This window comes from Pimephales promelas, chromosome 19, assembly GCF_988280905.1.
Source record: "Pimephales promelas chromosome 19, fPimPro1.hap1.1, whole genome shotgun sequence".
In the NCBI taxonomy this organism is placed as follows: domain Eukaryota; kingdom Metazoa; phylum Chordata; class Actinopteri; order Cypriniformes; family Leuciscidae; genus Pimephales; species Pimephales promelas.
Window position 1 is genome coordinate 20,216,938 of NC_142787.1, and position 13,395 is coordinate 20,230,332.

The 13,395-nt window shown below is 37.9% G+C and overlaps 1 protein-coding gene across 3 annotated transcripts in view; it reads right to left on the bottom strand.

Annotated features, from left to right (window-relative positions):
* Positions 1 to 739: 739 nt before the first annotated feature.
* The window catches only part of unc5da (unc-5 netrin receptor Da), a 222,025-nt gene continuing 209,369 nt past the window's right edge, over positions 740 to 13,395 (bottom strand). For all 3 annotated transcript variants that reach the window (XM_089124045.1, XM_039688107.2, XM_089124046.1), the window contains 5 exons: positions 11,437 to 11,664; positions 6,895 to 7,044; positions 5,574 to 5,738; positions 4,759 to 4,937; positions 740 to 1,622 (listed from right to left, as the gene is read on the bottom strand). In XM_089124045.1, coding sequence (XP_088980171.1) covers positions 1,382 to 1,622; positions 4,759 to 4,937; positions 5,574 to 5,738; positions 6,895 to 7,044; positions 11,437 to 11,664 — 963 coding nt within the window. In that variant the 3' untranslated portion in view covers positions 740 to 1,381. The remainder of the gene's footprint in view (positions 1,623 to 4,758; positions 4,938 to 5,573; positions 5,739 to 6,894; positions 7,045 to 11,436; positions 11,665 to 13,395) is intronic.

Below are 13,395 nucleotides of genomic sequence, written 5' to 3' on the forward strand. Positions count from 1 at the left end.
AAAAAAATAAAAAAAATGTTGAATGATGCACGTGTTGCTTTTAAAAAAAATTTTTTTACCTTAAAATAATGTTTCCAAAATCATTTCAGTGGTTCATTAAATCAGAACAGGGTGAAAGGCACTTACGCCTCCGCTTTGCGGATATATCTGCTATAACCACGCTATGTAAGATTGCCAGATCGGGTCGCGTTTCTGTAGTTCTAATGAGGCATAAGGAAACTATAAATTTGACTTGCTTTACGTTAAGCGTTACAATAGCCATTATTTTGTTTGTCTTCATTTCTGATGTCGCAATACATCATACTTTCATGAAATCGTGCAACATACTCTGTCTTGTTCATTCTAAAGCCAGTGCTGGATAAACAACGAGCTTGAGTGCGACAGTAGACTGCGGTAGAATGAATTATTTACGATAGCGGTAATATACAATTCCGCTTCCAACCTGTAGGGCGACCGCAATGGAAAAGTTACTTGGTGTTGCTTTAACAAAATAAAAGAGAATGGGGACTGGAGATTTCAGTCGGTTTCTCATGTAAAGTTATGGCTTTAGAAGTTTAAAGATACAGTGCACAAAATTATTTGTATGACTTATTTTTCATTTGAAATAATTTAGTTTTTTTAGGTGAACTGTCCCTTAAAATATATTATCATATTACTAACCTCAAATCACACTTTATCATTAGTACTTTTCTGCTTTCTTCTTTTATATCTCTTCCTTTAGACAAAAAAACAAACAAAAAACAACAACAATAATAATTATATATTTTGATAAGCTGCAAAAGTAAATGGTGTGTAACGACATTTTGATTTGGTTATCTTTGAGTACATCTCTCAGTTTACACTGGTTGCTATCCAACAGGCTTTAATAGTATTCAATAGTACATCTTTTTTTTTTTTACTTTTTTTTTTTTAAATCTATTTGCAATCAGAAGGTTACTCAGAAATGTAGACAACCGTTGTGGAAAGACGTAAAACAAAAGTGTCCCACAAAAACGACGACACATTCTTCAACACTGAAGCATTGAGGCAGCCCGGTCTTGTGGTCGCAAGTCAACATTTAGGCTGTCAAACTTTCTCCGTTCGCCTTTACGGAAACAAATGATCGTGAAAGCATACCCACAATCCTTAGCTGCAAATTTTCATCAGACAGCCTCAGTGTATAAGTCATGTGTGCATGTGTGTGTGTGAGAGAGAGTTTCTGTGAATCACTGAAGCGTGTTTATTTGGTCACAACCCATCTTTAACACCCTGTTTTTATTAGTCAAGGAGAGGGAGGAGCAACTTTTTTTGCAGGGCTGGGGCAAACTCAAGCGCTACCTCCTCTCTCCGTTTGTTGAATCGATAAGGACAGTTTCATTCTTCATTTCCAAGGAAACAGTTTTTAGGTGTGGTTTGAGTCTAGCTCCTCACTGCTGCAGTTTGTGGTAGAGTCGCCAGAGGGGATGGTTTTGCTGATGCGGTCCAGAGTGTCAACGCTGGTGGAGTGTTTAGATTGAACTTTGCCGATTTCCTCCAAAGCGCTGGCCAAAGAGTCCAGATCCCCCCGCTCCTGGTGCTGAGCTTCCCATAAACTGAGAATGACAGCGGACGGGCTCGTCTGGCACGCAAAATAACCCAGGTTTCTGTATGGGGAAAAGAAATTCAGGCCAAACTTGGATTAAACGGCAAAATCTGAACAGTACAAAAATACAATTTCAACAATGACTTAACAAGGTCCCTCGAGTCTAAGAGAAAGCAGGAACAAATATGAAATAATAATAACTGTACTCTTAATGATTTAAGATTATTCAAGTGCAAAAAAAAAAAAAATGGTAATAAAATTGTATTTGCAAAACAAGCATTTTAAATATACTTTCATTGGTAATTCATATCATAAAAAACAACCGTTTACATATTCATGAGTGAATCATTAATCATTAATCATAACTCATTAATCTAAGGTCCAATATATTAACATTAGTTTGTGTAATTTTTACAGCATTTATTAATCTAGGTTAAAGTTAATTTATTTTTTATTGGGTTTTTATTTCATTTTTAAGTTGTATAAAATAATAATAGTTAATGTGTTATGAATGAACATTTAACATTAACTATTTTAAATGTACAATTACCATAAACCTAAATTAATAAATGCTGAAGAAAATGACCTGTTAGGTAGAATAAGCATAGTGTTTCTGTATATTTTTATTTTAAATTCTTAATACTCTAACCCACAAGATTGGTTATATAAATCCATATTATTCCACTCAGACAGTGAATTATTACACTCTATTGCAAGGATTCTCGGTCTGCATAACTTTCAATTTAATAATGTTATCCTGTAATGCCTGTATGCCCCAACAACATATCAAAATGGTTAAATTAGTTTATAAAAGCGAGAAGGATATTAAAGAAGTTTTGCTTGAAGAAAATCAACCCATCTTCGAGACATAATTGAATCACAGAAAAGGAAATCACAATTCTGCAGGTGTGTGAAGCAGACCTATTAAATGGCAGAAGAACTTCCTTTTGACCTTTCGACTTTCCATTAGAGCTATTTTAGAAAACAATCTCTGTGTCTAAAGTTGAATACTTCCCAACTATATAGTATGTGAAAACAATAGTAGGTCTGAAAACAGTGTTTGAAAAACGAAAGTAGGCGTAAAGTACACTGTAAAAGTATATCTTGTAAAAAGCGGTAAACTACCGGCAGCTGTGGATGCATCATACCGTAACTATACGGTGTTACTATTTTTGTGTTAGAGCATTTAGCTGTTGAAGTAAAGTTTTATACTGTAGCTGACAATACGGTACTTAGCTGGTAATTTCAAAAACAGTAACACCGTATTTTTACCGTATGATGGCTGCCAGTAGTTTACCGTTTTTTTTTTTTTATTAATATTTTTTACAGTGAGCTGACCAACTACTTCAACTGAGATTCTGGAGTGTGCACATTTGATGGACACTTTACTATCCCATGAGGCCAAGGAAGAGGATTTATGAATGGCAGTGAAGCGAGGCAACTGACACAAGAAGGTCGCATGACAATAACAACAAGGCAGATGTAATTATTCTATTCATACTACACAAAACAGACTTTTTTTTAATTTAAGTAAATTCAAATTCAAATGCAGTAGCTCATATTGTGATTTTGGATGCACTTAATATCAGTCAATTAAGTTAAAACTGCAAAAATTGTAAAAAATAAATTAAAAAAAAATAAAAAAAATAACCACCATTCAGTGTGCTGATGTTGCCTGTTGATTTCAAAGTTGGTTATGATGGTCTTGTTGAAGAAAACACTCGTTAATTAAACAGCCTGGTGAGGTCACAAAACATGCCATGCTGGTCTTTTCATCAAGATATTTAACCTCACCATTAACCAGTCCATCAACAAAATGTCAGCGTTGATGGGGCGATGTAAACACAGTCATTCTTTGATTTTCTGTGGGTATTGGGACTCCAACAGGGGGCAGTGTTGCGCTACGCCAGCTCCTGCACCACAGCTCTCTGGGTAATTGCCCTCTGCGCTGTTTAGACGAGCTTGCACATCCTCAGAAGGTAATTGCAGAAATCCGCTTAACAAGGAGGAGACATTCTCATTACACACTGCCTGGGGCTCTGACCAGCTAGAAAATTCCCCTAAATCCTTCTGTCCAACTCTTCCATCCTCATTTCAAAAACAACTCCGTCTTTTTATCCCTGGTGGAAATATTACAAAAATAAACCCACATCCCGAAAGAAAGTTTTGTTCAACCTCCGCTGCAGTGAAGCGAATTTTAAACTCGAGAACATTTTGAGAACAAATTTGGACATTTTGAGGCTGTTTTGCACAATGTTTTTGTTAAACGTTTCTGAAATCACCATGGTAAACGAAAAAAAAAGAAGAAAAAAAATACTTTTTTATAAATACAAAAATGCAAAGAAAGAGAGCAGAAAAAGTAATTTAATAAGGAAAGGATTTGAATGAATAATGAATGTTTAAACGTCCAATTACACATGAATGCACTCAAAACCATTTTAAAGGCTATGTTCACTTAAAAATGAAAATGTATGTACTTACAGCTTCAACAGCATAATTGCCATTTCTTTCTTCAGTGGAACACAACATTCCAATAAGCTGATTTGGTGCTCAAAAACATTTCTTATTATGATCATCAATGTAGAAAACATTCATCATTTTGTAGAAACCAGGCCACATTTTGTGGATTCTTTGATAAATAGAAGGTCCAAATGAATAGCAATTTATTTCAAAAGATTTTTTTTTTTTTTTGCAGTCATCCAAAAGTCTGTACTGTCCATACACGCCTGCACACACACACAATATAAAGCCCTACACTAATTTAGTGTCAGACCAAGAAGCAATTTTTTATTCACTAAAAATATAGTCATTCACTTTCCACATCCACATCTATTCAAAATATGGCACAGTTAAACATATCAGGTTTGGATGACATGATGTTGAGTAACTGATGACAGAATTTGCATTTAAGAGTGAACTGTCCCTTTAAAACTGTGCATATATGTCATAATATCATATATATAAGGTATGTTTACCTAGGATGCATGAGATCTCATTACAGCACTACAGTTACTGCCTGTGGCTGGTTAATGCGTCCATGTGCTCGAGGAACATGGAGCTAATTAGATGTGTGGGATTCCATATGTTGAGGTCCAGTTTTGTTTGTATTTAAGCATGTATGTCACCGTCCGTATGTGTGCTTATGGAAAAAGCATGTCCATGTTGATCTGCTGTGTATTTTTGCATTAATTTCTCACCTGTCTATATGCAGTTTCTGCGCTAAGAGCTGCCAGTCTTTGCCCTTGGCATTCGCTGTGTCGAAGGTCGCGCAGATTCGCTGGCGAATGGACAGGGGGATTCTGAAGGCCCTGGACCCCGTCTGGGAGGTGATGGTGCAGTCTGATTGTGTGAAGAATGGCACTGTGTCTTTTTCACTCTGGAGGGAAAAAAGTAATACAAAGATAGATATATTAGAGTTTACAGAGGGGTTATAAATTGGTCTAGAACAACCCGGAATGGTTATTTTGATTAAATAAATATAAATTGTTTTTGTTTTGAAAATCCAGTTGGTCAAGTCCACTAGTGTCAAAACCACTTGGATCAACACATTCAATTACATTTTTTCATTTAGCTGACGCTTTTATCCAAAGCGTCTTACAATTGCTATATATGTCAGAGGTTGCACAACTCTGGAGCAACTAGGGTTAAGTGTCTCACAGTGGATTCGAACCCAGGTCTCTCACACCAAAGGCATGTGTCTTATCCACTGCGCCATCACCACCCAAATAGTTCAATAGTTGATATTCAATAGTTGATATTGAATATCAACTCACCCACATTCAATAGTTGATATTAATTGATCTGTTTTAATGCTGAAAAACATGATGTTTGCTTTTTGGCACCAGAATCTCCAGATTTAAGGTTTTACCCACTTCGAAAAGGTCCACTGTATATAAAAAAATTAAAACTGGACCAACAATTATATTCCAAACACAAGACAATATCTTAGTCTGTTGCGCTTTGTCAATATTTTTGTGTTTTATTTTGATATACGAGTTTTTGTCTTCCAAACCTCAGCAACGGTGGTGTAGACCTGTAGGATCTGCTCATGACCTTTGACCTGCCGAACACTGATCTTACAGGACAGCTGATTGGCTGCTGGACTGTAGCGCTCCAGAGAAAAGGCACACTGCAGAGGAGACTGGCTACTGGCCCACACCTGAGAGAAGGAGAATTCCTGCACCAAAAGAGGAAAGAGTGAAAATTTCAGTACCAACCAATGGGAAGTATATGCGTCTCCTCTCCTACACCTTATTGTTATTCTGCTGTTGGAGTCACTGAAGCTAATTTACTTAGTGTCATGTCACTGACGGCCCTGCCAGAACACAGCCTAGTATGAAAAAAACAGGGCTTGCTATGGGTCTGATTTGGATAAAAATGTGCCTGCGGTCATAAAGCTTTACGAAGAAAGGAATGGTGGGTAAACAGCATTAAGAAAAACACACTCTTGAGAATATGTCACCCAAAAACAGGAACAATTTGATAAAATAATACAAATACAGACAAATAGCTCTGCTGGTGTAGCAAATAAAACTAAATAGAGAGTGCTGCTTTCCCATGCTCAACCTGACACCATGATACTAATGCTATGTAGTGATAGGCTGTTGCTACGGTCCACGTAAAAATACAGTAAGCTCTATGAAGGGCTCTAGATATGGTTTGGGTCTCTCCTTCAATATAAATGCAATTTTTTGGGGATTGCTTTATTTTCTGGTAAGCAAAAATTGCTTAGAAATGTATCTGAGTTCACCTCTCATCAACAAGCTGCATGATTTGAGTCCACTTTAGACATTCTACTATGCAACTACATGTCAACTAGAAGTCATCGGAGTATAATTTGTCGGCTTAAACACTTTACTTTATTTCTACTTACTAAATGTATCTTTGCAAGTATGTTAATTTATACAACTAACCATATCCTAAGAGTCTACCAATACTCTAATGAGTATTAGTTGACGTGTAGTTGCAAACTACTTATCGACATAATAAAGTGTAAACGTATTAAGTACCAAAGTTATAATACTCAGGATTAGGTTTTTTTTTTTTTTTTTTTTAAACAACAGCAATATACAACTGTTGTGTAATTTGTCCATTTAAATAGTTTAAAATATATTTTTAAAAGACACTTTCCTGTTAAAAATGTACAGGGTGAAAAGACATCCTTATCTCTAGCAAAATTCTAAACTACCTTAAACAGAGCTGTATTAATATTCATATGACCAGTCAAATGAACACTGGAATTTGACATCTTATTAATATTCAGCTCATATGCATATTAACACTACTCATGCATATTCATACAGAGCTGGCATCCATATTTATGAGGACAGCACCTGGCAGGTGGTAAAAGGTTTGATGCTCCAGAGGAACTGGGGGATGTCCTGGATGGAGACCTGTAGGCTGAAAGAGTTCGCTCTGAAGAGCAGGGTCTTGGGTTCCTCCAGGAGGCGCCCACCTCGACCTCGTTCCACGGATACCACCTCCTGCGAGGAAGAGACGCTCATGCATAAACACGCACTGACGCATATACCCTACAACAGGAACAAAACTCAACTTGCTGCTACGTTTAAATTATTCAGGTGAAAAACAGCCCTCCCACGTTACAAAACAGCTATTTCCTGGGTCTAGCTGCACCTTTAATCTTCGTAACCCGAGAAGATGAAGCAGAAAGTGATTAAAAACCTGCATCTAACGCGAGGCTGACGTTTCCAACCCATAGTCCAACAAACAGGTCGAGGAAATGCCTGCATTGCATTTTTCGTCTACAAGAATGGAATTACAATAACACCCTGGGTCTAAAAAAACCCCCACAAAATTAAATCTGAAAACACAACAACTAAATCTAAAGGTACAATGCCTTCAATTACCAACTCAGTCAAATGCAATGAATGCCGTCTACCTTTCCTGTTTGCACAAATGCAACACACACACACACACACACACACACAAAATGGCATGCAGAACAGGAGCGAGAGACACTGGATGGATAGAATCAGCATTGATGAAAGGCACAGGTGATTTTGTGCTCTTTGCATCTATTCTGTGGGAATTGTTGACAATGGCATAGTAGCATTAAAAGCATTAGGTCTCTCTCTCCTGTTTTCTCTCTCTCTTCGTCACAAAAGACAGGAAAATAGTCTCTCGCTGTGATGGCTGCTGATCGATCCTGGCCTGAATTCGTTCAGTTTCCAGGGAGGAATTAATTTGCTGTTTTGTGAAATGCAAACAACACTGACAACAAAAGAGTACAAAAGAATAGAAAAAATGCTGGGTGAACGGCTGGGTAAACAAAGTGGAAGAGTGCTTTGGTGTGGAGAAATACAATCTTTGACCAGTCACTCGTGAGTGTGTCCTGTTGGGAAAAAAGACTTCACAGAGCCGAGATCCGTCACACACACACAGACACACACACAGACACACACACAATTGACTTCTATTGTTTTATATTGAGTCTTTTCACTTCAATTAACTCTTATTTTGTTGAGACATTATTCAGGTCATTGTAAAAGCTACTTTGGTGTCCCTTATACACATACACTACCATTCAAACGTTTGGGGATGGTACATTTTGGGTCATTTGTTTTTGTTTTTTTAAGAAAGAAAACAATATTATTCAGCAAGGATGCATTAAATTGATTAAAATTGATCATAAAGGGTTCACAGTTTGGTTGTTTTGGTCTGGACCAAAAACTTTGTTTCACACTGAGACTTTGGTGGGACCGAGACTTATGTTTTGAGACATTTGCGAAGAAAAATGATCTTAAAATGTCAATCATGTTGCAATAATTCTTTATGGTACACAACTGATAACTGAAAAATGTAGAAGGAAGCACCTTATAGTTTTTTTTACAGCCTTCAACACAGGGCTTGTGATGTCAAACTAAACTGTAAAACCTTCAATCCTGGAACCTTTAATGAAGGCATAATATCCCAACATTTAATGAAGTTTATTAATTTAGCTTGAATATAAACACACTTCAGACATCAGTACTTTGTGCCACGGTTCATGAATTCACTCTCTCTCTCGTCTTGCATGCTGTTGTGTGTATGTGGGTGTGGTCACTGAAAATTGATGATCAGCAGTGCCAGCTGGTTTCAATTGTTTGTCCCTTTATATGGTCAGTAACTGGTATCTCATGTTGTCAGCTCGTTGTGGTTTCCCGGTGTGTTTCCTGTTCCTGTATTCGTTGTTGGGTGGTGGATTTCGTGTCGTCGTCATCACAAGGGACTGGATCAGAGCACCAGCACCAGTTGTCCACCGAGGTCCCTGCGTCATCATCCATCCTGCGCTGGTGTCCGCCTGTATGTCTTCTGTGTTGGCTGCCGCCTGCATTTTGTGCCTACTGACCTCCTTTACTGTGCACTATAATAAAGAGTGTTTTTGCATTTACATCCTGTTACTGTCATCCATTACACTTTGTTTGTATGTGTAAATTTGGGAGAGAGAGAGAGAAAAAAAACGAACCACTAATTCAGTTTGTGTATGTCTTGAGGCTTCAATACCACACAAAGACATCTCCACATCTCCGTAACCGAGAAGAAAAGAACCATGTAAATATAAATGACATATTACTCTTTCTTCATAAAGTGAAGAGATTGTAAGTTATGTGTGTGTACAACTAAGACTTCTCTGAAGCTGTGTCCGCTCAGCTAGACGTTACGCCTAACAGAATGTAAATCACTTTTAATTTGCGTTCAGAAAATATTCAGTCACGTAGTGAACAAATGAAGTATGCGAGTGGCTCACCGTGTCTTTGTAATTTAAGAAGCCATTCTATCAGTTAGTGGGAGATGTGTGTGTGTGTATGAGATTGGTCCAGCTGACTTTCAGTGGAGCGTAAAACCAGAGTACCCACAGGGCATGACGGCTAGCCATAACATGCTGCCCCATGAATGCAAATATCCAATAAGCTGTGGATTTCCATCTAATGTCATATGCAGGATGAAGGGAATCTGTATCATGACATTTACAGTCGCTAGAACACATTTCTCAATACTTAGGTCACTTTTTTAAAATTTTACTTCACACAGTTCTCCAAACCAGCTTTCAGCTCGGCACAGTAGTTCATTTCACATTCAAAACACGCTAAAACTACAAAATCACTTTGACATGTCTCAAATAAACACATTCCTCCATTAGCAAAGCAAAGCACTAGCAACTGTTGGTTGACAGCCAACAAACACACTTTGTCATCCACAAAACAATGACCTAAAAACCCCTAACAACAGGAAATTTTGTGCAATGTTTTCCTTTGTAAACGCTTTCTTTCTTCTACCTCTCAACGGTTTGGAATTCACTGCAATGTATGTGACTAGAATGAATTAGATGATGCAGTATGCTTCAATACATTGTATATTTTATGTTTTTGGAGTAATTCCAAAGTACAAAAATTGACTTTGGTGTATACACACCATCCACTGATTCAGATACGATAGGACTGTCCAAACTGACTAATTGTTTTGTACTTAAGTTTAGCAGTTTTGAAAACAGCATGTGTAAATTGTCCTGTAGGAACACAGAGTTTTGGCGGTTGTTGTGTTGTAGTGAGAAAATAATTAATGTAATTTGAAAGATGTAGTCATTGAATGCATTTTGTGCCAAAGCAATGATAAATGACCCACAGTTTAGCTCACATATACTTCTATTGTGTGAGAAATGTGTCCTAGCGACTGTAAAAAAACAGCGCAGTCTCATCCCAAGACGTCATATAACTGACGTCTTGGGACGTCTTTTGACCATACGTCAACATCCGCCTTTTTAGGGTACCCTTAAACGTCGGTTAGATGATGTTATCGGATCCTAACCCTACCCCAGACCTAAACCTACCCCGTCATCTAACCGACGTTAAAGGTAAAGCGTCAGTTGTATGACGGCCCCGGATCGTCATGTAACCGACGTTTAAGGGGGCCCTAAATAGGCGGATGTGACGTTCTTGGGATGAGACTGTGTTAAAAAAAAACTGTAAGAAGCCTACATCTGTGAGGGCCAAAAACCCACCAAGTGGAATGAATGAATTTCCATGCTGGTTTGAATGAATGCTGGATTCTTTAAGCCCAAAGTATACTTTATGTTTTACGTGTATGCTAGGGTCACCGTAGAGTGAGTGTACTCAGTATGCGCATGCTGAGTAGGCAAGCTTGCAACGTTAACAAAATGAAAACAAAAGAAAGGCGAAACGTTTACTAACGGAGACCAGAGGCAGTTTTTTTTTTTGAGTAGATGTCAATGGAGGAGAGGGAAAAAGTCTTAACATTGAATGATTCGACAACCCATTGACTAATCTTCAACACGTTTGCTCTTAATAATTAGTTTTGGATTCATTTATTTTTAGAGTTTACATTAAAAAAAATATGTTTTAAAAGAGCAACAGGTGTGCAACAGGTGTGATTCAGTTTACGGCACTTCTCATACATTTTTATGGTATCCGCAAACAGTGATTGACTGTCGCACAACTGAACAAAATACAATGACGTCAAGACTGTAATGTCATTGGTTAAAGGCACATGTGATCCAAGTTAACCCTTACATTTTCACCAATGGTAGATCCACGGACCCACGTACTGTATCTCCCAATAATAAGACCATCTCTGAGAAGAGACAGGAACGTGTGCAAGTTACAACAACTATGGGTGGCTATGTGGATAAGAAAATGTGCGAGGAGGTTATGCGTCTGCATTTCTACAGCCTAAAATATGATAAAGATGGGTTATTACTTGTGGCGAGAGATTGCTCAGGAGGGGTAGCACAAGTTGTCATAATGCGCATTATCAACCGTCTGTACGTGTACATGTCATGAGTACTAATGTTAGCGTACAAAATATGTGTGGTTATCAATAATGTACACCCACAAACAAACTTAAAAGTCTTTACACACCTGAAAGGCATGGGGCATATCATCGACGCAGTACACTCGAATGCTGTAGTTGAGGAAGTTGGGCTCCATGTTTCCAAACACAGCCAGTCGGAGTCTCTTCGCAGCCGCCTGTGTGAGGGCCTCTCCCACTAATACGTAACACCCCGGCCTCTCCACCAACAGGTGGCAGCACTGAGTGTCCAACAGGCAGTAACAGGAAGTGCTCTCCTCTTCCACAGTCATCACCTCCTGTCAGAAACACACATATACTCGCAGTCAAAACCCAACTGTTCATGAGTCATATGCAAAATTTGTACACAACATCGAAAGCAGAGCAAATAAGCGTCTGGTTTAAGATGTGCTTTTTTTAGGGCTTTACATAATGGCACAAAAACCAGTCCATTGACTAGAGCAAACCTTAGTAAATCACCTTGCATGATTCATTAAATACTCTCCTCCTCTAAATTTTGCATCTGAAAGAGAATTTCAATAAAATGTCATACAATTTTAATGAATTATACATTTAGATATGGTTTTATCATTTTATATTATTTTAGTATTTTGCTTATTTTATTATTTTAATATTGATATAATCATTTACAGGAAAAATACTGCAATATAAAATCTACACTAAATTGATGAACTACAATTAAAGGGGTGTGAAAACCCATGAAATGCCATGGATTTAGCATTAAAGAGCACATATCATGGATTTTTGAAAATGACTGTTCTTGTAGTGTGGAATATAGCTCTAAGGGAATGAAAACATCCTGCAAAGATTTATATCTGAAAGTGCACCGTATATAAAGTTATTGTCTTTCAAAAGAGTCTATGAAATGAATTGTTTTTGAAATGAGTCATTAGCTGTTACGTCGTGACGTAGATACAGAACATTAGCTCATTGGCCGCTCCCAACAACAGTATAGCCTGAACCTTGTGTTCTTATCATTTTAATGACGAATCATTCCAAAACATAAATGAATTCAAATGTGGATTTTCAAGCCGGCTGTTCCCGAAGGAGGGCTCAGTATCCAGTGTTTATGGATCAGGTTAGTCCTCCTCCGAATCACAATCTGTAAGTAATATTAATAATGTTTGCTGTTATGTTTTCTGTAGCTTGTACAATATAGTTATATTGTGTTGTGTGTGTTTTGTACACTCCGCGCAGCTTCTAAGCGGGGTAAAGTTAGTTTTGTTTTTGATATTCACCAGACATTCATTGAAAAATGGTAATTACCTCCTAAACGACTTCGCCAAATATGACTTCACTCTATATAATAAGCACTGCCCCTCAAAAGCCCCCGCAATGTGAGTTTCGCCGGGAAAGCTCGATCTTGACGGAGACGTGAGTAAGGGACCGTGTGGAAAGTGCACTTTTTCTGACACGTTTGTTCAAACACTATATACAATTTTCAACACTTGACAAGCTATAATCCTGGTTATGGGCGTTCCGTTGCCGACAGTCTCTGCCTACGGTTTACCAATAACAATTGACTGGGTCATTTGACCAATCGCCGCAGATTCGTCGAACGAATCATTTGGGAGTCGTTGAGCATATCGGGTAAAAATAAATGCATATTATAAGACAAATAAAGTGTTTATCCTTGCATGCACGTTAAACTGTTTTTGGGAACTCCCAAAACAAAAATAGGAACATTTCAAATGCTATGATAGGGGCTTTTTAAGCTTTGTATTAGTAGAAAACATGTAGTATTTTCGAATTACCATGCTTTCCTCCCTCATATCCCCCTGAGATGAGAGAGGCTATCCCCCAGAGGCTAAAGACTACAGTCAGTATTAGAGGCTTTCCCGCATGTTTTTAACCCACCCATAGAGGGTGGGATGCCACTCACTGAATATAACACAAAGTATCAGCCTTTTTTGGAAGCTAAGCTAGCAGGCTCTTGTTCTGTGGAGAAAGCTGAGTAGTACCCGTCGAGACCATAGAAAAGGTCCGGGATTCAGCTTTTGCTTTTTGCA